Source organism: Mustela erminea, chromosome 21 (genome assembly GCF_009829155.1).
Source record: "Mustela erminea isolate mMusErm1 chromosome 21, mMusErm1.Pri, whole genome shotgun sequence".
NCBI lineage: Eukaryota > Metazoa > Chordata > Mammalia > Carnivora > Mustelidae > Mustela > Mustela erminea.
In genome coordinates this window covers 17384475-17407552 of record NC_045634.1, presented here as the reverse complement: position 1 = coordinate 17407552, position 23078 = coordinate 17384475, and the positions used below count along the sequence as shown (strand labels likewise).

At 34.5% G+C, this 23078-nt stretch overlaps 1 protein-coding gene across 3 annotated transcripts in view; it reads left to right on the top strand.

The window, feature by feature from the left end:
• Positions 1–22560, top strand: part of MICU3 (mitochondrial calcium uptake family member 3) — a 102932-nt gene extending 80372 nt beyond the window's left edge. For 2 of the 3 annotated variants that reach the window (XM_032328957.1, XM_032328955.1), the window contains 6 exons: positions 5457–5557; positions 6045–6216; positions 15036–15144; positions 17010–17167; positions 18258–18326; positions 19702–22560. In XM_032328957.1, the coding sequence (XP_032184848.1) occupies positions 5457–5557; positions 6045–6216; positions 15036–15144; positions 17010–17167; positions 18258–18326 (609 nt within the window). In that variant the 3' untranslated portion in view covers positions 19702–22560. Of the gene's footprint in view, positions 1–5456; positions 5558–6044; positions 6217–15035; positions 15145–17009; positions 17168–18257; positions 18331–19701 lie in introns of all 3 variants that reach the window. The other variant, XM_032328956.1, reaches the window with a different exon arrangement.
• Positions 22561–23078: the final 518 nt, after the last annotated feature.

Sequence of the window (23078 nt, the reverse complement as noted above, 5' to 3'; positions counted from 1 at the left end):
TGAATCTTTTAACCTTATAATTTTGCCATGTTACATGAAGTGCTGAAGCTTTTAACTTGGTAAAAGACAGCTAGGGTTTTAGAGTTATGGTAGATTCAAACATTAAATTTCCTAATATTACTCTTGTGGAGTTTACCAAGTGTGAGCAAGGGAGGTAAGGTAGAAGCAGTCCATCAAGGAAGGGAGGAATATTTTAACTTGACGTTGTTCTGGGTTGCCAGCACATAGAACATTAAGAACAGACTGACAGTTACTCATTATTGGTTTTGAATTCCATAGAGACACGCGCCTTATTGCTGCACTCGGGTGGGCTGCTCCCCTGTCCACTCAGCATGCTGTTCTTACTAGGGATTTGTCATTTCATTTCAGGGGTTTTTGTTTTGTTTTGTTTTGTTTTTAGGGATTTGTCATTTTAAAAGATGGACTATGCCTTCAACATTAAACACGATTTCAGATATTATGAATTTTTAAGAACCTTACTATCAGTCTTACCACAAAGAACTTTTCAGTATATACTGAGATACTTTTCATTAGTTTTCTCTTTAAAGCTGGCTTCTCATTTCTTTTTTCTAAAGTTTGACTTTTTTTTTAAATTACACCTAAAAATATCTGAGAAGTAAACTGGAATCAGGTGTGAATTCTGTTATCCGTTTGTAGTGTTACTCACTTGACACCTCTAGACTGGGACAGATACTTGGAAATGTTAATTTTGTCAGTTGTTTTCAATTTTAAAATCTCAGAACAAAGCATTTTGCCCTTTTTCCAGTTTACCTCTGATGTGTAAATACAATGTAATTATGACCAGTAATTAACTTTTGAAAATTACCTTTTAAATTTGAACCATTTTTTTTTTTTTTTAAGATTTTATTTATTTGACAGACCACAAGTAGGCAGAGAGGCAGGCAGAGAGAGAGGAGGAAGCAGGCTCCCTCTGAGCAGAGAGCCCAATGCGGGGCTCGATCCCAGGACTCCGGGATCATGACCTGAACCAAAGGCAGAGGCTTTAACCCACTGAGCCACCCAGGCCCCCCTTGAACCATTTTTTAATCAGCAAGTGGTAATGGTAATAGATGTTTCATGTAAGGTACTTCAGGCGTACTTAATTCTGTAATCACTAATGCAGGCACATAGTAATCAGTGCCTAAAAATAAGAGCAAATGAGGACATTGGCCCAAGAGTCCTACAAACCGGCTGAGACCTAGCTTCAAACTAACAGTCGTGTCACTGCTCTCTCTCCATCCTAGACTGTCCACTTCAACATCCAGCCTGCCTTTAATCTAATTTCAGTCTGCTAGAAATTCTCACAATTAGACACAATCCACTAATTTGACGTTGAATTTAATTCAAATCTTGGGAGGTTTAATATCAGAAGACCACTTAGCTTTTACATACACTCAGAGATAACATGATACGCATAAGACCTTCTGAAGAGGTAAACTCTGTCAGAGGTATGCGGGAGCTGGTTTTTATGGCTTCCTAGAGTTCATTCTGTACATCTCTTCCCGCCTCAACATCTGTGCATCCCGTTGGTACTTAAGAGTGGCCCTGATAGAAGTATTAATACCATAGAAACTGGCAAACACTACAAATCAGGCTTTTTTTTTTCCCCTAAAGATCTAATTTACTAGCATACCATTGGCTGTAATCAATCCACATTATAATCATAATCTACTAAATCAATTAATGAATTCATTCAAACATCATGAAAGTAAATCTGATAGAAGGAAGAAGAAAACAAAACTTATATTGTGTTCTAAAATAAAATAATTATTTGGGGATTATCTCTTATTACCCTCCCACATTAGACAGGATAATTGAGAATTAACTTTAATTAAGTTACAACTCATTGAAATTCCTTATAGGTTACTACTGATGCCACCATAGCATTGTTTATGTAAGTATTTCAGGACTCAAATCTGTTGAGAAAGAAAGCTTAGAAATCAATTTGATTTCTCTCCCTCCTGCCCCTTGAATAGAGCTTGATGTGATTATCCCATCATATCAATAAAAATATGTTGAAAGTTATCTTAAAAATCATAACATTTTTATATACTTTTAATTCCATTCAAACTTATTTAACTATTTTATTTTTGATAAAATCATTTGAAGTAATTTTTATCACAACAAAGATAAGGGCCTTTCACGTAAATGGACCATGGGGATTCTTTTGTGGCTTTTTCTTTGCTTTGTTATGAAAACACCTGAATTCATTTTATTTTAACAATGGGCACAAGAACCAAAGGGATAAAGTCTCTATTTTTGTCCCAACTCCCCTGTGATTTAAGTTATATAACACTGTTAGGATACTAAGGACACTGGTATGGTTTTCAGTGACTCCCAACAGTGCTCTGTTTCATTGCATGGGGGAGAAAAGTTTTCACCATTTCCACTTTCTCAATTTTTTTCTCTAATGTCAAACTGTTACTTATGCCTCTGTGGATCTGGATTATCTGGATAAGTGCAACCTAAGTCTAATAAGATTTTGATGATGAAAGACTGTAAACGAAGATCTGCTCTGCTCAGTGGGCATGAGAAAAGCTGGGAGAGTGAGGTCATTATTGAAAACCTGTATAAAACAAGCCATCTCATTTTGCTGTGTTAGGTTTTGAGATAAAAGACATCACAGTACTAAGGGAAAACATTTCATAATTACGTTAGCTGAGTTCACTAACTTTCGATGTTCCTATGACCTTCATGAGATGAAGGCATATTTTTTCAGATCTATATAACATGTGTAGTTCCAGTTAACAAAAAGGAAGTAAAAGTGTACCATGTAAAACTTTTTTTTTTGCATTAAGCTTCAACATTATTATCTTCTCTGACTTGTCTAGTCCTTTTTTCAACTTCTTGAAATATATTGATTTGACAAAAATAAGTAATAATATTTGTTGAGTGTTTAAAATATGCCAGTTATAATACTAAACGATTTACATGTGTTACCTGATCCTCACTTAAGGTAGGTACTGTTAGGTGATAATATCCTCAGAGAGATTAACTTCTCCCAAGGTCACTTAAGAAATAAGGAAAAAGTCAGGATTCAAAGCCAGGAAGCTTACTCTTGAGCTCAGTCATCTTACACGCTCACCACCCCATAGCTTATTTGTGAAGTCAGCAACTTTACTAAAACACCATGGTCCCTCTTCTGATCAACTCTCTCTCTCCCCCATGTTCCAGTCCTCTAGCTTCCAGATGGATACCCCAGTTCCTACTGTTGCCTGCTGATTTGGTAGAACCTCCACTCCTGTGCTCCATTTAGGCATGCCTTCTCAAATATTTCTCCCCCAACTTACTGAAGCTATCCCATGGATAATAATGGATTAGACTTGATCATACACAATCACAAAAGAATGTTTATAATTAACATGAGGTATCTCCGTTTCCCCCAAAGGTCTTAATGCTGTATTCCAAAGCATCCTGTGACTGCCAATAATAACATTTATGCTTCATTTACACTCATACTCTAATTTTATCTTCAAAATTAATAGGTTTATGCCTATTTTACAGATAAGGAAGCTAAAGGTAAAAAAAATTCCATGAACTAGGTCTTCTGATGTTAAATCCTTTCCTTACAGCAGTCTGCCTCCTCAACATAAAGCTACTGGTGAAAGTACTAGTGCCTTCTGAGCACTACTGAAAATTATCCTAGTCTCTTGTCACACACGGAGCCCTGAAAGGCTGGTACCACTGGTATTACTCAACATCCATTATAAGCTTGTTCAGAAAGGCATATTTAAAAGATAATATGTGACACCTGGCTTCCAGGTTGTGTTATTTTCTCCTTGGCAATCAGATCTTTGAAGAAGTTGGATATTTTATAGGGAATATATATGAACTTCTAAGTTATTCCAACTCCTGAAAACACTTGGGAGTTGTCAGCAAACTAAACCAAGTAGAGCTCTTTCAAACCAATTTTAAGGACGTTATAGGCTAGAGATTACTTAGGAAAATCCAACTTCCGAAAAAACTTAAGTAAGACTACACAATTTACTAAGGAATTTCAGTAATTATAAGTTCAAGTAGAAGATACCGTACATGTTGGAGGTTTTGAGAGAGACCTGAGTAATCAAAGTAGCAAAGAGACCACTTAACAACAGGGATTAAAAGGAACATAGGAGGGGAAAAGACCAGTCACAAGACGTAGTCTTTATAACGCCAAACTTGTCATTAGACGTTAATATTTGGTCTAGGGAGAAGGGAAATAAAGATCCAACACAAGTTATGAAGGATAAAATATCTGTCTTTATGGAATATTGGGAAGAGAGTTTATAAGAAATTAAAAAGATTACCGAAAGTTAGTATGTGGAAGATGGGTAAGATAACACAACTTATCCTTTGTAGAGAAGTATATACTTTTTATTTCTTGTGTTTTCTATGAAACAGAATCCTGGCCAAGAAGTAATATTTCAGATATATATCTCTGGATGGACATTTACAGCTAATATTTTTTTAAATACAGAAAATGTTAGTTATAATTTAGCCTCTTTTTTTTTCTTACATTTCCCAGGATTATATATGGGAGAGTTAAAATTATTTGAATTTTATGATTTTTGCACCTGAGTTTATAATGAGATCTAGTGTATATAGTGAGATATGAGTTAATGCTCAAGTGAGGAAGGAAGGCCAAGTGAGGAAGGAAATGAGGAAAGAAGAGGAGGAAGAGAAGGGAATGGAAGGAGAGGGAGGAAGAAGAAAAGGAAATCGATATAGTCACATTAAAGGAAAGGACTATTTTCATAGACCATTAAGCGTTGTAAGGACTAGACTAAAGTGATTTTAAGAGTACCCTTGTTGGAACTTGAAGGAAAAAGTCCTCTGGAATTAATCTGTTATCCATTCAAAAAATAATTTTAAGAATTTCCTATAAAAAAATTATAGATTATGTAAATTCCAAAATAATAGTACTATAGTTTCTCTTCCAAAATATAGTAGTTCTATTTAAAGTATCATAAATATGGAATTTAGTAGGAAGTATCATACTCAAAGGAAACTATTTTGTGAAGATGAAGACCATTCTTTTGTCAGCCCCATATATTTCATATACCTGAAGAACTTACCTCTTTTGAACATCCTTTTAAAAAACTGATTTTTTTAGGTTACGAAAATCCAAGCTAAAGGACTTAAAAATAAAACATTTAGGTGATTACTAAAAGATTTCAACAATTTTAGATAATTTAAAACAAGTATTCTATATGCATAATTTGAGGTTGAAAACTTCCTAAAATATAGTCATATCTTTAAAGTTTTTTAGGATAAAGATCAATTTCAGTCATATTTCTATTTTCAAACATTGAACTTCATTTTAACAGTAATGGCATTTATTAATACGGTCTTATGCTTTTCATTCTAATGTTAATATATTCATGTTCTTGGTATTTATATGTTGATAAAATTCTTTGAGGGATATTGGGTATCCCTGTTGTTTACTGCAGCTAACCTTTAAATTGTGATTTTTTAAGCGTGCTGATGACATTACAAGTTTAGTAACAGATACTACACTTCTTGTACACTTTTTTGGAAAGAAAGGAAAAGCTGAACTCAACTTTGAAGATTTTTATAGGTGAGCTTAATTTTATGTTTGTTTTCAAAAATGTTAACATGCTAAGTTGAGAAAGGTCTTTAGGAATCCTCTGTTTCAGAAATACTCATCTCTTCACTGATTCCATCCTAGCTGAAGATACTCTAACAAACAAGCACTTTCATCAGTACGTATATACTTGTTGATAAGTGTAATGGGAAGTTACTGAATGATGCGAAATGCCTGATATTGAGATTGATTATTTCCTGTATATACCTATATATTCCTAAGGAAGTATATTACCAACTCCTTTGTCGCAGTAAGCCAGAGTGATGAGCATGGATATAGTGTTCTCTGTAGTAAACACAAGGCACCACACTATTCTTTTAAGTCTCATCACTACCCTGCAAGGTGTTTTTGTTTCCCCCCATTTTACAGATGAGGAAGCCAGAGCCCTGAGAGGCTAAGTATCACCTGTTGTCATCACTCTTCATATATCTTATTCATTCTTTCTATATTTTTGTCATAGATTCATGGATAACCTACAGACAGAAGTCCTAGAAATAGAATTCCTTTCTTACTCTAATGGGATGAACACTATCAGTGAAGAAGATTTTGCTCATATTCTTTTACGATATACAAATGTGGAAAATACAGCAGTATTTTTGGAAAATGTGCGTTATAGTATACCTGAAGAAAAGGTATCTAATCTCTCATATCTGTTTTATTACAGATGGTATTATCTTGTAATTATATAGGTCTATAGAACATGTTGTTTCTTGTTTTATTTTCTCCTCCCTGATTAGTAGATATTTTGGATATATTTCATTCTTGTTTCATCAATGTCCTAGGTGCTCTGGCTAAATTTTTAAAACTGATTAATGTAAAATTCTGGGTAGAGATCTATGTTTTTCTTAGATAAGCTGAAAAACTTTTAAGGTTATTAGCAGTTATATTCAAATTATGAATATCATTTTTGAAGAGAATTCTGCTGAGATACATGCCTTGACTACTACATAAACATACCCTCATATAAAAGTTTATATTGACATCATTTCAGTCACACTTTATTCTGTAATATCCTTAATAAAAGGTCATTTAAAGACAGCCATTGATGAGTGAGTGATCTTATCAGCAAGTGAAGTGAGGGTTTTCAAAGAGTTTGGATGGCATGAATGGTTAAGAACCCGGGACAACTGATTGTCTATTTGTTTAGCAGCAAATGTGTTGTCAGCAATTCTGAGCAGTTGCATTACCTAGTGGTCTCTGAATGCATCATTGCAACTAAATAGAACTGGTGTCACAAGTACCCCTTCAAGCATGAGATGTTTTGGATATATTGCCTTCTATTTGTGTTTAGAGAAGGATCAAGTTAATCTATCCAAGAGAAACTTGCAAATAGTTCGACTTTGTTTAAAATGGATACACTGTGACAGTGCTAACAATTCCCAGGTCCCCTAACGAATGAGAAGAAAAGACCTGATGCATTTGGCCATTAGTTTACATAATCTCTCTCAGGGGACTTTTATCTGTTTTACATGATAAGCTGAATTTTTTTCAATTCATAGACACTTCCCTAAAAATAAAGATTAGAAATTGTACTACTTTGCCAAGCTGCTATGATATTATTTAGGGCCTAAATGAATCTGCTTTTCTTTTTCTTTTAACAAATGGAAACACAGAAATCTGTAACTCAGAAAGTACAGTTCCAGGGTGAAGAGTGCATGGGAACTCTGTGTACTATTTTCGCAGCTATTTTTAATATCTAAAATTATTTGAAAATAAAGTTTTCTTTATATATATACCTCTTTTATATATATACGTATATATACGTATATATATAAACCTTTATATATAAACTTTTAGGTTAAATTTAGTTTCTGAAAATGTATAACTGATAGAAGTATCTTAAGCACTACACATCATTACAGTTAAAAAAAGGAAAATTTGGTGAATGAACCAGCATCAACTCTCGTGATTTTTGTTTGTTTGTTTTGGTATTACTTCATCAATCCTTAAAACCTACTTCCAGACGTTGGCATCTTTCTTTTAGGTAAAGGGAAGCGGAGTACCTCAGATACGTAGACACTTGCCCAAGGAATCAAACCCACGACTGTAAGCCAGTGATCTTCCTCCAACATCCTGCTCATAGCTTTCCCTTGCTTTCGCTTCATATTCCCTCTCCAAAAACAATAATAAGTATAGCTATTATTGGATGGCACTTTACATTTTCTAAAATCCTTTCATTTCCATTCATGCATCTAACAGATAGATACTAGGCATCTGCCATTTACAAGACCTTATTCTAGTTACTGTAGATAAAGTGACAAGATAAGCAAAATCCTTGTCTCGAAGAATTACTTCTTAGTGGACAGACAGGTAAACAAAAAATAAATAAATATTTTCAGATAATGATAAATATTATGAAGAGAAACAAAAGTCATGGGGCCTGGAAAGGAAGCTGGACTATCAGGGAAACATTCTCTGAACAGGTAGCTTTTGAGAAAAGACGGTGAGGAATGACCTATGCAAAAATCTGGATGAAGAACATTCCAGGGAGAGGAAACAGCAAATACCAAGGGCTTGGAGACAGAAAAGGCTGAGTTTATTTGAGAAATTCCAAAAAAGGGTAAAAAATAAGTCAATAGGAAAATAGTAGGAGATGAAGAAAAGACAGATATGGGTTAGATCTTATAGGACCCTGTGGGCCAAGGTAAGGAATTCAGATTTTATTCTAATAGTGATTCTAAGAGTGATGGGAAGCTACTATAGTGTTTAAACTTTGAAGTGGGGATCAGCAAGCTACCCACCTCCTATTTTTGTAAATAATGTTTAATTGGAGCGTAGTCCCACTCATTCTTTGAATGTACAGTCTGTGAATGGTATTGTGCCTCAGGAGAGCGGGTACAACACAGACCATCTTTCCTACACAAATGAAAATATTTAGCCCCAGACCTTTTAGAGAGAAAGTGTGCTAACCTTGCTGTAGAACACAGTGAATGTACATTCATCCATCAAGTATTTTTGCAGCAAGTATTAACTGTCCACTGTGACACCCAAATATGATCTGACCCATGTGCCAGACATGATCTGATTCATATTTCAAAGAGCATCATGGCTGGTCTGCTGAGAAAAGACTTTAGCTGGCCCAACTTTGAAAAAAAGAGGCAAGTTAGGATGTTGTCACAGGAGAGCAGGGAAAAGACCAGCATAGCTTGCCCCAGGGTGAACGTAGGGAAAGGTGGTCAGATATTGGGTCATTGAAAGAGTAGAGTTGGCCGGACTGGCTGCTGGATTAGATTTCAGTGTGAAGGGAAAAGAGGAATCAAGAATTCCCAGGGTTTGGGCCTGAACCACACTGTGAAACAGTGGTGCCATTCACTGAGCTAATAAGCAAGACTGCACGTTTGGGGTTAGGAAAGAATTGACAGTTTCATTTCGGACAGCTTAAGTTTGAGATTCCTGTGAGGTATGTAAATGAAGAAATTACGCAGGCAGTTGGATCTGTGTCTCTGGAATTTAGGGGTGCCATCAGGACTACTTTGGGTAATCATTAGTGTATAGACTTCCAAATTGTGTCTCCAGCTTAAACGTCTCCCCTGAATTTCAGACTTGAACATTGTACCAGCTACTCAGCATCTCCACTTGGGTATCCAGCCGACACTTAATAGTTGCAAGATGAACACTCCTGATCATCCCCCAAATTTCCCTACACCGTCTTTCCTGTTTAAGTTAATGGAAACTCTGTTTTCCCTAGTTGTTCTAGCCAAACTTTGGGACCCCTTCCTTTCACATTCCACATACGACCCCTCAGCAGATCCTCGTGACACTGCCTCCATCAGAATCTGACCACGCTTGCCACCTCCGCTGCTACTAGCCTCGTCACCATCTCTCTTGTCTGAATTATTGCAGTTGCCTCCTCAATCATCTCTCTGCTTCTAACTCTGCTCCCCTACAGTTTCTTCTCCAGTTGGCAATTAAGGAAATGACTTATACCATGATTCAGATCTTATTAACTCAAGGCCCACACAGCTGTCCCCTCATTTCCTCCCACTCCCCGCCTTGCTCCTTTTGCTTCGGTCACACTGACAGCTTTACTCCTTCTCAACACCAGGCAATCTTCTGCCTCGTTCTGGTCTCTGCCCAGAATGCTCTTCTCTCAGATAGCCACATGGCTTACTGTGTTATTTCTCAATGAGGCCTACCCTTCCAGTCTGTTGTATAATTAGTCACCTATTATATAAATAATATATAGCCTATTACATAAGTAATAATCTATTATATAAATTATAACCCTCTCCCTTGGCATTCCTATTCCTCTTCCCTTATTTGTTTTATTCCATAGCATTATCCTCTTCTAATATACTGTATTATAGTATAATATACTATATTATATAGTATACTATAACAGAGGTTTAGTTTGTGTCTTTATTTTTTATTATTAATCTGGATAAATGATCATTAAATTTAATTATTTGTCTGTCTCCCGAACCAGAATGTAATGCTGATATTTTATCTTTTTTATTCACTCAAATATCCCAGTACCTAGAACACCTATTGAATGAATTGATAGTATTTAAACTAGAACTTAAAGCTTTTCTTCTGTTTTTGTGGATTTTACCTGCAAAGGTATTCACTCATATGAAACGACAGATATACTGTGTTCTTTATTAGAGTGTGGTTTGTAATAGCCAAAGATTGGAAGCTATGTAAATGTCTTTCAATAAATCAGTAGTTAAATAAATTATGATGTATCTATAGAATGGAAAAGGTATTCCTGAAAAAAGATGAAGATTCTTTGTATACTACTATAGAATGATTTCTAAGACACAACAAGTGAAAAAGAGCACAGTTTCAAACAATGTGTATAGTATACTACCATTGTTTAAAAAGATAGCCTATGCTAATTCTGGAAGGACCCACATAACTAAAGACAGTGGTTTCTCCAAGGAAAGAAACTGCATGACTAAGGAACAAGGGTGGGCAGGAGGGAGGGAGATTTTGCATTGTACACACTTTTGTCCCTTTTGAATTTTGAACAGATGAGTTTAGTGCCATTTAAAATAATTTTTAAAGACTGTAAATGCCATGGGACCAGCTGAACTTACCTAGGAAAGAATGTAGGTAGAGACCACAGAAGGGAAGAGGGCTTCTCCTAATAACCATGTAATGTACAAGAAAGTAGTAAAATTTATTATTAAGCTTTAAAGAAACTGTTATTCAGAAAGAGTTAAGGGACTTACCTTGGGTCATTCACCCAGTAAATTTCCAAGTTTAAATTTTCTGCTTATTCCAAAATGGTTTCAGTTCCTGGGCCTATTTAACTTCCTAGGTATTTGCAATGGCCCTCTGCACCCCTATTCCAATAACCATTCTCCTCAGGCTTCTCTTTGCCAGGTTTTTGGATTCTGTCTGCCACGTGTCCCATCTGTCATCCCTTGCCTCAAACAGGCACAGAGTGTGCATATCCTTATACATTTTGATAGTATCTACCACTAGGAAAGCCAAACCGGTCCAAGACGGAGGGAGCAAATAAAAAGTCAGCCTCTGTGCTACTCCCTCTAGGAACTACCCGACAAGTCAAATCGCATACCACAGTATTTTGATAACAAGGTCCGTATTCGCCCCCTGGCACGAGGAAGCCACACCAGGCACATCAGCCTCTACCCTAAAGCTGCTGCCACAGCACTGCAAGATAAAAATGATAGTTCAGTAGATAGAAACACCACAAAGCTCTCACACTGAATTTCAGCAACCTGTCTCTTTATTAACCATTCCCCTCCTTGCTCTAAACTTTGGGTTAGACTCCAGAGTTTCTGGTTCTGTCAGTCTTTCCTAGCTAATGGTTGTTGCAGTAGAGGGATTGATTCTTTAGGCCTTGTCCTGCCGTTTTCCATGGCACGGCTGCCCCAGTCTCTTCCTAGTCTCCTCATATTTTAGGCCTCTGCACCTCCACCAAAGACAAACAAGCGCACATCCTGGGAGCATGGTGGTAGCAATTTGATATCTACAGCATTTTCTAGTTTGTCTTTTTACTGAATTATGTCTTATCTACTATCGCAGTTTTGTTCACTTACGCCTTGCCACAGTTCAGTCCTAGTGCACTTATATTCACTTGTTCCTATCCTGAATGACATATTTCAGTAGTAGATGTAAGTTTTTAATTGTAAAATATACGTAACATAAAATTTACCATTTTAGCTGTTTTAAAGAGTAAAATTTGGTGGTATTAATTATGTTCACAATGTTATACAACCATCACTAGTACTAGTACTAGTTCCAGAACTTTTGCATCCTCTTAAACAGAAATCCTATAACCCATTAAGCAGGTATTTCCCATTCCACCTCCCCTCAGCTCATGGCCACCACTAATCCACTTTCTGTTTCTGTGGATTTGTCTATAATGGGTATTTCATGTAAGTGGAATCATACAATTAGTGATCCTTTGTGTTTGGCTTCTTTAGCTGAGCATAACTTTTTCAAAGTTCATCAATATTTTAGCAAATATTGGCGCTTCTTTCCTTTTTATTGCCAAATAATACTTTATTATATAGATATACTATACGTCTTCGATTTGTCAGATGGTGAGTTGTTTTTGAGTTGTTTCCAGTTTGACTATTCAAATAATGCTGTTATGAACATTTGTCTGCATTTTTTCATGTGGACATACATTTCGACTTGTCAGAGAATGAGATATATACTTCAGAATAAATAGCTGGGTCACAAAACATCCTTAATTTTTAACATTTTAAAGAATTTCCAAGCTACTTTTCAAAGTAGCTATATTAACCCATCAATAATGTATGAAGTTTCTGATTTCTGTACCTTTTCTCTACAATAAAGCTTGTTACTGCCTGCCTTTTTATTTTTAGTCATCCTAGTGGATGTGAAGTGGGATCATTGTGATTTCAGTCTGCATTTCCCCAATTAATAATGATATTGAATATCTGTGCCTGTGGTTGGTGGCCATTTGTATATTTCCTTTGGAGTAATGTCTATTCAAGTCTTTTGCCCATGTTTTCTTCATGTTGTCTTTATGTTGATTTTTAACAGTTCTTTATATGTTCTGGATACTAGAATCTTATCAGATACATGGTTTGCAAATATTTTCTCCCATTCTGTGGGTTGTCTTTTTACTTTTCTTGATAATATCTTTTAATACCCAAAAATGTTTACTTTTGACAAAGTCTCATTTATCTATTTTTAGTTTTGTTGTTCATACTTTGGGTGTCATATTTAAGAAACCATTACCAAGTAGGAGATACAACATCCCTTCCACTTTGAAAATAAACAATGTTAAAAAAAAACAAATGTTGAAGAAAAAAGGGAGAAACCATTGTCCAATTCCAAGGTCATGAAATTTTCATTTCTGGTTTTTGTAAGGTTTTTTGGTTGTTGTTTTTTGTTTTTTTACAATTTTAGCTATCAACTTTAGGTCTTTGATCCATTTTGAGTTAATTTTTGTATATGGAATGAAATAAAATTTCAACACCTTTCCTTTACATGTAGATATACAGTTGTCCAACACCTTTTTTTAAAGAGATGTTAAAGATATTCTTTGTCCAGTAAATAGCCTTGAAAATCAGTCTATCATAGGTATTTGGGTTTATTTCTGAACTCTCAGTTTCATGTCTCTTTGATGCTTTAAATTTTTCAGTTATCATCGTTTTGTTTTTGTTAAATGTAAGTTACTTATTTTCACTCCCCTTTTAACAGGACACATTCCATTCAAATCCAAATGATTAATTACAAAAGTGATTCTGGTGGTTAGGATAGAGAGGAGGAAGAAATGTCCATCCCCCCTGTCTTTGACAGTCTTTCCTGCACTGCTAAGAACGGATTGCTTTAAGTTATCTCCATCAAGATGAATGCCTGTTTGTCAGTTTACAGTTCTATATTTCCAAACACAAAGAGTTTACTCTACCCAGAAGAATTACTGTATGGTTTTGTATTTGATTTGTCTTTTCCATACATGAGGACACTATTTTGAAAAATCTAAAGATTCAGATGGTGAACATTCTATTCTGTCATTCCTTGATTTGCCCCTTTTTTTTTTTTTTAACATCGTAATTTTATTTTATTTTTTTCAGTGTTCCAGTACATGGCCTCCTTAATACCCACCACAAGATTCACATTCTTTTTTTTTTTTTCCTCCCTCTTTTTTTTTTTTAATTTTTTATTTTTAATCTTACGTTCCCTTAAAGTATTGACATTTTTGTTTACACTTTTGCTTAAAAATTGCTGTGGCAGCTGGTCACAGCATAAACTGACACAGAACCAGAACAGTGACCAGTTTCCCTAGCAACAAGCTCTCCACATCAAGACAAACCCGTTCTGGCTCTGTCCCCCGAGTTGGAACACACGGCAGGTGGGATCAGGTCACAAAGCAGAACCCAGGGTTGGAGTGTCCATAAATGACTATAAGGAAAGAGAAAGAAAATTGTGAAGAGAAAAGACAGTGAGAATTCTCCTTATAAGTAAAAAGAGGCTGCAAGTGAGGTGGAAATGACGTATACCAACAATCAGTATTTTTATTTTGATCATAGATTGGTAATGAATATTATTTTGATAATCACTTAATCAGTTGTTGGCTTATATTAAAGTAGACTCTTCTGGTTCTTTCCCTGGTTTTCCAATGCTGTCTTGTTAGTTTCCCTTTCCTTTTACTTCTATATTAAAGTGCAAAATTGTTAAGCCCCAGTTCTTAGCCGTTTGCTCTTTTTCTGTTTACTTTCTCAATTATGTCAATTTTGCTGAGAATACAATAATTAAGTGTAGCTCTTCATGTCCAAATTTGTATTAGCTAAGATACATTGTGCTTATTTTAAATAACGTTCCTGTTTAATTGAACTAGTAGCAGTAGCAATAATTGCAATTTATGTAAATGACATTCTAGAAGCCTTTCCATGGTCCCTCACCAAGCCCTGTGTGTTGGGCCCAGAACTCTAAGTGTACTCTCACTGTACTTCTGCCATCCTGGCAGTGTTATGGCAGAAATAAGTAAAAGTACACTCCTTTTGGCTTATTCAGCATGCTGATTTTTGCACTGTCATTATTACAGATGTTGATGAACTTCCTAATGCTAAGTTATACTTAAGGAATACATAAACAGGACAAACTGGTGTTTTAAGGGTTGTCTTCCTTTTACTTTTTGTTTTTTTCTTAATCATAGTTACTTTCAGGTTTTAAAAAATTTAGGCCTAAAATAGAGTTTTCACAATTGAAACTTTTTTATGCATCTTTATTATATCATTTTTTGAAACTTTGTGCTGCTATGACAGTGTTTTAAAAATATTTTTAGCTATCATTGCTAATGGCATCAACCCTCTGCAGTGGAAATAAATCTAAGTAAATTTTACATTTTATTTGGAGAAAGGAGGCTAGATCAGAATGTGCCCTGGAAATGTTTACTTACAAGATACATTGCAGTTCTTAATGTATTTATTTCTAGTAAGTATGGATATTTACTGTAATAAATTTGGCAAAACTAAATATATTTACATATATTCTCTCAATATAGGGCATCACGTTTGACGAATTCAGGTCATTTTTCCAGTTTTTGAACAACTTGGAAGACTTTGCAATAGCCTTGAATATGTATAATTTTGCAAGTCGTTCTATAGGGCAAGGTATGTAATCATCTTTCAAAACTTAAAAGCAAAAAATAATCCTATGTTGTTTCTAGGGACTTTGACAACAAATTAATGAGACATTTCACATTAGCCATCAAGTTGCCTGAAAGTGTGGTATATATTTCGATGGGAAATCTATTTTCCCCACACAGAGTTTAGCGAAATTTGCTAAATTTTTCCGTTAACCTTATTACTAGCCTTCTTTTCCTATTAGGGGGAAAAGCTAATGATACTTATAAAGATCCAAAGAGGAAGAAACCTCATGGCCACTGTTAACATTGAGGGATATGTGTCTACTTATCAAAGAGCCACTGGGCCATGCCCAAACATCATCACAGGATGCGATTTATATTTCTGATTTTATCCCCAATCTCTGCTGACTCAGAAACCTGAATGTTGCCCCCAGAGTTCCCTCTGCTGTGGACATACATTAATCAAGTTTTAGGAATAATATATAAAATCGAATGTTGACTTTGCTTAATTTACAAAGAAACACAGCTGTCATAGAATTCAGAATGCTGTCCTCCTCACAACGAGCGCATTCTTGCCCTACAGACACACTAACAAGTCCAGTCCCTTTTCTGGGACTCTGTGGCTCTGACCACTCTCCTGCCTTCATGGACCATGTCCTTTTTTAATACTCTTGCTACATGCGGACTTTCTATTTATATGTCTGTGAGGTAATTTTACCTGTGTCGGCTATAATCTAGTAAGTGCTAATTCCTAAGTTTAAATCTCAGAGGACAGTCTTGTTATTCCCAAGTGCTGGAGTGAAGCCAAACTATAGCCCCTAAGTGCTAATAAATTATCTCTGTCCCCAACACATAGATACTGACTCCCTCACTTGGCTTTATGCATGAATGAGTGAGTTAGAGAAATCCGAAAATTGTTCCTGCCCCACCCTCTGCCTAGTACAGATGTTCAAATAAGGCATCCTCTCCACTCAACCTACTTCAGGGTTTTCACACCAAAACTCTGGGAGCCCCGCTTTCATAGACCAGCAGTTACTGCCAGGATAAACCGAGTAGTCAACCTTGAGAAGAAAAACAAGCCAGCATCTGCTTACCTGATTCAGAATGGAGAGTCACTCTTTTACTTTATGTTACTAGGAATGAAGGAGATCAAATGTGTGCTCTTGCATGTGTAGGAATAAATATATCTTTCTTTGCTGTTGTGACTACCAGCACTTTCATTCAGATTGTAACTTCTCAAAAGGACCATGACAGTAGCCACCTCTGTGGTATTCCTGTCATTATCCATTTTCCTCTCTAATGTTTCCTAGACGACTCATAGAATCATCTTTCTAAGACACAGACCTCTCCTGTGACCTGCCTGCTATGGAAACTCTTCAGTTCCACAGGCTGACCCCATCCATCCCTCATTGCTCAGCTCCCATACAGATCGCACACTTTCCTAATCACCGCTCTTCTCTCCCCTTCCCTACGGCTCTACGCCACAGACAGAAGTGATCACTCAGGTCCAAATTCTCATACACTTTGTTAATATTTGTGTGGTCTTGTGTTGTGGTTATTTGGGCAGGTGTCTCATTGCCCATCTGAACTGTAAGTTTCTTGACAACTTATTCTCTTAATTTCTAAAGTGTCTGTCACTGATAGTAGATGCTCATTAAACCTCCACTGACTATGAATACATTTATTAACCTAAGGTACAGCTACTTCTTGGTCCTTTTAATTCAGACCACAAAAATTTTCTGTTCCTGAAAGATAGCATGACTAATGAAGATTCATGTGTTACCTAAGGTCATCACCCATGTTTAGAAAAACTTCTTTTATAACCTTTTTAGCAATTAACACATTATAAAAATGTTAACTATTTACTTCTTTTCTGTAATATTTATCTAGATGAATTTAAACGTGCTGTCTATGTAGCTACTGGCCTCAAACTTTCACCACATTTAGTGAACACAGTCTTCAAGATTTTTGATGTTGACAAAGATGATCAATTAAGTTATAAAGAATTTATTGGAATTATGAAAGACAGACTCCATCGAGGATTCCGGGTAAACCAATAAATTTGAAACCTGTTGATATCCTTTTTAAAAATTGAAGAAGGAAAAAAACTCCATCTAAGTTTCAAAAATAATTTATATAAATTTTTAAAGATATAAACATGAAATGTTTCATTTAAAAACAAAAAACATAAGGTCATACTTATTTTCCAAAAACACTTTGAGGTGATAAAAGGTAATGCTTTTTAAAAATATAAATCAGTTTGAATTTCAGTAACTTATTTTCATATTCAATTAATTTAATGTCTCCATCTCAGTTTGTGGGGAGAAATGTTGCCAGATATTTTTTGATTGATTCAGTTAGCACACAGGCAGTTCAAACTTGGTACTCTACAAAGAAATAGCATAATTCTCATTTTACATGATGGACATTTCCACTTAGCAATTCAAGGCTCTTAAGTCACTACATCTTCAGTACTTTAAATGGAAAACAAGGTAAAAAAAAAAAAAAAAAAAAAAAAAAAAAAACAACTTTTGTTTTGTCTGTTCAGCTGGTTTTTTTTTTCCTGTTAACACCTTATACTGAAAATTACTAATGATTTTTTTTCTCAGGAATATGTTTTAAATAATGAAATATAGCATAAGTCAACAAATGTTTACACATTTAACATATTTGTGGATGTGTCACAAATGGAAAAAGAAAAATTTTTCTATTAATGCTAGAATGTTCAGTCTTCTCTCTTTGAGAAGACCCCTAAGTATTATACATATAAAAAGATAAAAAGTTATACATAACAAAAAAAAAATCAAGATTCATCTGAAACCATGTTTTTAAAGATTTTTTAAATGATTTTTTAAAAAAATCCAAACTGTTGGTACAGATACTGTGTACTTAACTGCCACCTAGCGGTCATTTGTTGACATGGGTGACTGATGGTGCAAATACCTGAAAGGGTTTTTTTGCTAAAAATTTTAGAGTAGCAAGATCAAATTAAAATATAAATTATCCTATAAGCCTCTGACACTGTATTTCTCTCTCAAATGTTGTGTGTTTTTATTTTTGCTTTATGTATTTATTGTATACCTGTAGCCGGTAACATTCTATTTACATTTGCATACTTTTTAATCCTCTGTTCTACAGGGTTATAAAACAGTGCAGAAGTATCCCACTTTCAAGTCCTGTCTAAAGAAGGAACTTCATAGCAGATAAGTATGTTAGTGCCTCTGTTTGTCTATATTTGTTCAGTAACAAAGGAAGGATAATAATCTTTTTCTATGATGACATTTAGGAAATGGCTGAAAGAAATAGACTTACAACTTGTTTTTATATTTTTAGGCCACTAATTAAATTTACATATTATTCTTCTAATGATTTTAGACCAGTATTTAAGAATTAGTCATTACAACAAAGCACTGGGTTGCTACTATTAAGCTGTGATCCAGAAACGAACTAGAATAAATACTCCTCTGACTGGAATTCTCTAGGAGTATCTTGAAAGAAAAGATTTTCTATTCAGCCTACAGTTCTGTATCTGAGCAGATACAGTAGAATGAATCCACGTAGGATTTTTCTCATCTAGGACCATTAGCATCTAAGGAATATCAGTTACTATTCTATAGGATCCTGTCCCAACATTGGCTGCAATAATAGCAGGTAACTTTTTAGAGTTATTTGAGGTGCCTGGCCCTGTACGAGTTGTTCCTCATGTAGTATCACAGATAGACATCCCATTTAACAGCAGGGAAGATAAAGACGTAGTAAGTATTTACCCAAGATTACTTGTTAGTTAGTGGCCCACTAGGATTTGAGCCTCATGCTGTCAGACGGCAAGACCATCTTATTAGTTACTGAACTATAACCATACAATGCAGTAGCTGAGGAAGATGCAGGAGATTCATTCAGTTTGTGTCAACCTGAAGAAATAACTCAAATTTGCTGCTAATCTCCAGAATGAGAAGTTTACTTTTCCTTTTCTCTTGTAAAAGTCTATTGTAGCTATAAAATTTTGGTTGACTGTGGGTACTGATTAGTTAGGTCTGGACAGTGAAGGTTTTGTCCATTTATATATGCCTGCAAAAATGTATATTTCTTGCTATTTCTCTTGAGCTTGAAACGTTTGGATTTGTATATAGCAATATTTCCCAAAGTGGGTCCATAGGATATCAATGTGTATTATTCTAAAAAACAAAAAAGCTGCTTAGTCAAATAAGTTTGAGAAATACCACAATAAGCATGGTTCAGTAGGTTTCTTCCCCTTTACAACTTACCAGATCTTAATATGCCACTATTTACTTGTTTCTGTAAGAGCACACCAGGTATCCACTATTTTTCAGAGCTTTCAGATCTAATGTTTTATGGAACTCATTTGGGTAAAATAAGTTACTAAACAAAATACTCAACTTTTAAGTTAAAGGAAATATTTTAAGTCTTTGAATCTTATATTTTCCATGGAGTGTTTTTATGATGTATCTTACTGTTTCACACTAATATCCTAATAATAGTTGATTAACGCCATTACCTCTTGGTTTCATCCTAAATAAATACTGGTGTGTGTGTGTGTGTGTATGTTTTTTTTTTTCATTAGGTACTTCCAAGGCAAAGTTTTAAAGATTATTATCTACACGACAATGCAAGCAGCACAAATTTTAGTGAGTGGAAGCAGGTCTGAAATCAGAACACGTAGAAATGAAGGAAAAGATGAAATGTTAATTATAATTTGTCTTGACTGAATTCTTGAACATAAGACACATAAAATACATCTTCTCACTAACTATACCTGTTAATGTGTTACCAAGTTGAGCTTTTGCCTTGATTTACTGAACTCTGTGTACTTTTTCATTCCCTTCAGAAGTATGTAGATACTTCCAATGACTATGTAAGAATGTATTTTAAATATTTTTTATTTATTAGACATTTCCTCATTTCAAAATAACGTATGAGTCGTGGAATCTAGATCCCTTAAAAATTAACAGCAACAACATATTTTCTTTGGTTTTGGACTGTGAACTTATTTTCAGAAAATGAATATTCCCTGAGATTTATTTTAGGACCTTTAGAATTGTTGATAAATTCCCATTATTACCAAGTTTTTAATTACATAAAAATAATTTTGAAAAACAAATAGAAATTAAGCTACTATATAATCTACTGTGATGGTTTACATTGTACTTTTAATGTTTAAAAGTACTTAACATACATTATGTGAATCATATAAAGTTTTTGAAAGTTTTTGTTCATTTACCAAAGTCATCAGAATGTCTGGTATTCTTGTATATAGTAAGGAAATTTAAAATGTAGATTTTTTTTTCCCCTCCAAAAAGTCCCATCTTGCTGGTGGAAACAGTAGCATTTGTAGCAGCCGCCCCTGTCCTTGCCGTTATGGTCTTGAACACACTGCTACTCCTGACCGCGGATGGCAGACTTTCCTAACACTAGTCAGAATAGTCTCCTGCAGCTTTGTGAGTTACTGCATAGTGTTAGCCCTCTAGTGAGTACTATAAAACACAAATATAAAATGGTATAGAAGAGTGATGTATATATTTGGTAGAAGTTAATATTTTGTTTTTTGTGAGAGGACCACATGCAGAAGTGATGCCAGACAGCCAGTAATAAAGAATAATTTAAGTGTAAGTCATTGTTTCAAAACAGTGTGACTTACAGAGAAAAGAAAAGCTTTCTAGTAAGAAACAAAATTAGACTTTCACATGGAGAAAATAATTCGAGAGTACTTAATGGAAGTCTGTTCACTTAAAAAGTGTAGTTTATAAAAGAATACTGTACAAAAATAAAAGAATGAATTTAAGTTAATATATTTATATTATATGTGGAAGATAAGTTCATTTATCTTCTTTTCTAAGATGTATTTAATGTAAATGAACACACTCCAACTATTACCTTGCTTTTGCCTATGAAAATGGGAAATACTTTGTTTGTGTAAGTTATTAATGTGAAATTGATAGTTCTGTATCCACCCATTTATAAAAAGTAATGTTATTTCCAAGAAAATGTTATTAATGTTGACCATGTATTTGTTAAACTTTTTACATTCTTTATCTGGTATTATTTATTACATTGTTATAGAAATATATGATTCATGGATTTTAAGATTCCATATCGTATAATAATTTAATTTCACATGCTTTGAAGGGTTGATTCAATTGATTGACGAAATGAAAGTGCCAACTCACTCATTTTAACATGCCCCAAGGTCAGATATACCTTACACTGGACGTTTTCAACATTAATTATTTGCTATCAAGCATAACTGAAAAAAATGCAATTTACTTTTATCTTTAAGTTATATTATCTTGCCTAACATGGAGAAATTGCTATTGAGAACAGTTCTATAAATAGAGATTTAAAAATGAACTAGCTCATTAAAATTCTTTATAATTCTGTCACTCTCCCAAGGCATACCACATATGCAGTCTTTTTTGCTTTTCATTGTAGATGAATATTTCTCTATAAGGCTGCAGCATAATATTAAAATGGGAATAAATAAAATATTCTGATAAAATGAGAAAAAGTAGTAAATTACAGTGATTCCCTCTATATTATCACTGTTGAACCTTATCATTTATAAAATGGGAGGTGAAAATCTCTTACTGGATTGTTGTTTACATCAATTAAAAAATTTTTAATGCTTTGAAAATATTAACAGACTAAATATATGTATGCTGTGATTCTCAGTATTTCCTTCTATAAATTATTCTGTGGAAACATGAAGCTAGACATAAATTTTAGTATCATACTCTCTACAGAAAGTCTATATGTTAAAAGGTTTATGCTATTTCTCAGAATCATTTCATATTAAGAAATTCATTTAACTTAAGTTTATTGTTCTTATTATAAAGTATGATTGTAAAGCAAGGTGTTGTACATTCTTAAATTATCTTAAAATTACTATCCCTGCCCTTGAGTAGAGCAGCTTAGTACTTAGTTTTTATGTATATCTGTGGATTGATGTCTTTCTGAAAAATGTCACCTCCGAACATTGAAAATTTTTGTTGATAACCAAACCTTTGATCTTAGACCCTCTGGTATAGCAATACATGCCAGTGAGATTAATCTCATCGGTATCTGAATAAATGTAAATAAACTACAGAGCCACAAGCTTCTCAAACTGTAAAATAGGAATTCATATATTATAGAATTTTAGTTGTGCTGGAAAGCTTTTCAGAAAGTTTCATGTGATTTAACGTAGTATCAGTTTTGCTTTACAGAAGTGATTGTTTAAATGTCTTATAATAATTAAACCAGCACTACAACAGATCTTGTTTTACTCATGTTGGTACTTGGTAGGCATCGTTTTACTAAGACAACTCCTACTCTTTTATAGCTATATATTAACATTTTACATAGTGCTTTTACTTCCATAGGCTGTAAAAATATGAATTGTATAATATTCACTAATGTTAAAATAAAAATCCTAAGTGATAAGAAAGTGTTGTGGGTTTTTTTTCTTTTAATTGGGAGCATTTTTACTTTTTTAGTAACTCATGAAATAATTGTGTGTCCTGCAATCAGTGACATCTTATATTCTGTGAAATACTGTATGACAAAAACCAATGCAAAGATATAATTTTCTCTTTTTTTTTTAAAGATTTTATTTATTTATTTGGCAGAGAGAGATCACAAGTAGGCAGAGAGGCAGGCAGAGAGAGAGAGAAGGAAGCAGGCTCCCCTCTGAACAGAGAGCCCGATGTAGGACTCGATCCCAGGATCCCGAGATCATGACCTGAGCCAAAGGCAGAGGCTTAACCCACTGAGCCACCCAGGCGCCCCCTCTATCTTTATAATTATCACTAGATCACAATCAGTATTTTTGGCAGACATCTTAAAAACAGAGGAATATACCTACAATTGTGACTATGGGCACATAAATATACAATGCTGAGAGGAAATAAAAACATTATTTGAAAGTTTTCTGGAAAAGATAAATTTTGTCCAGTGTTGTAAAGG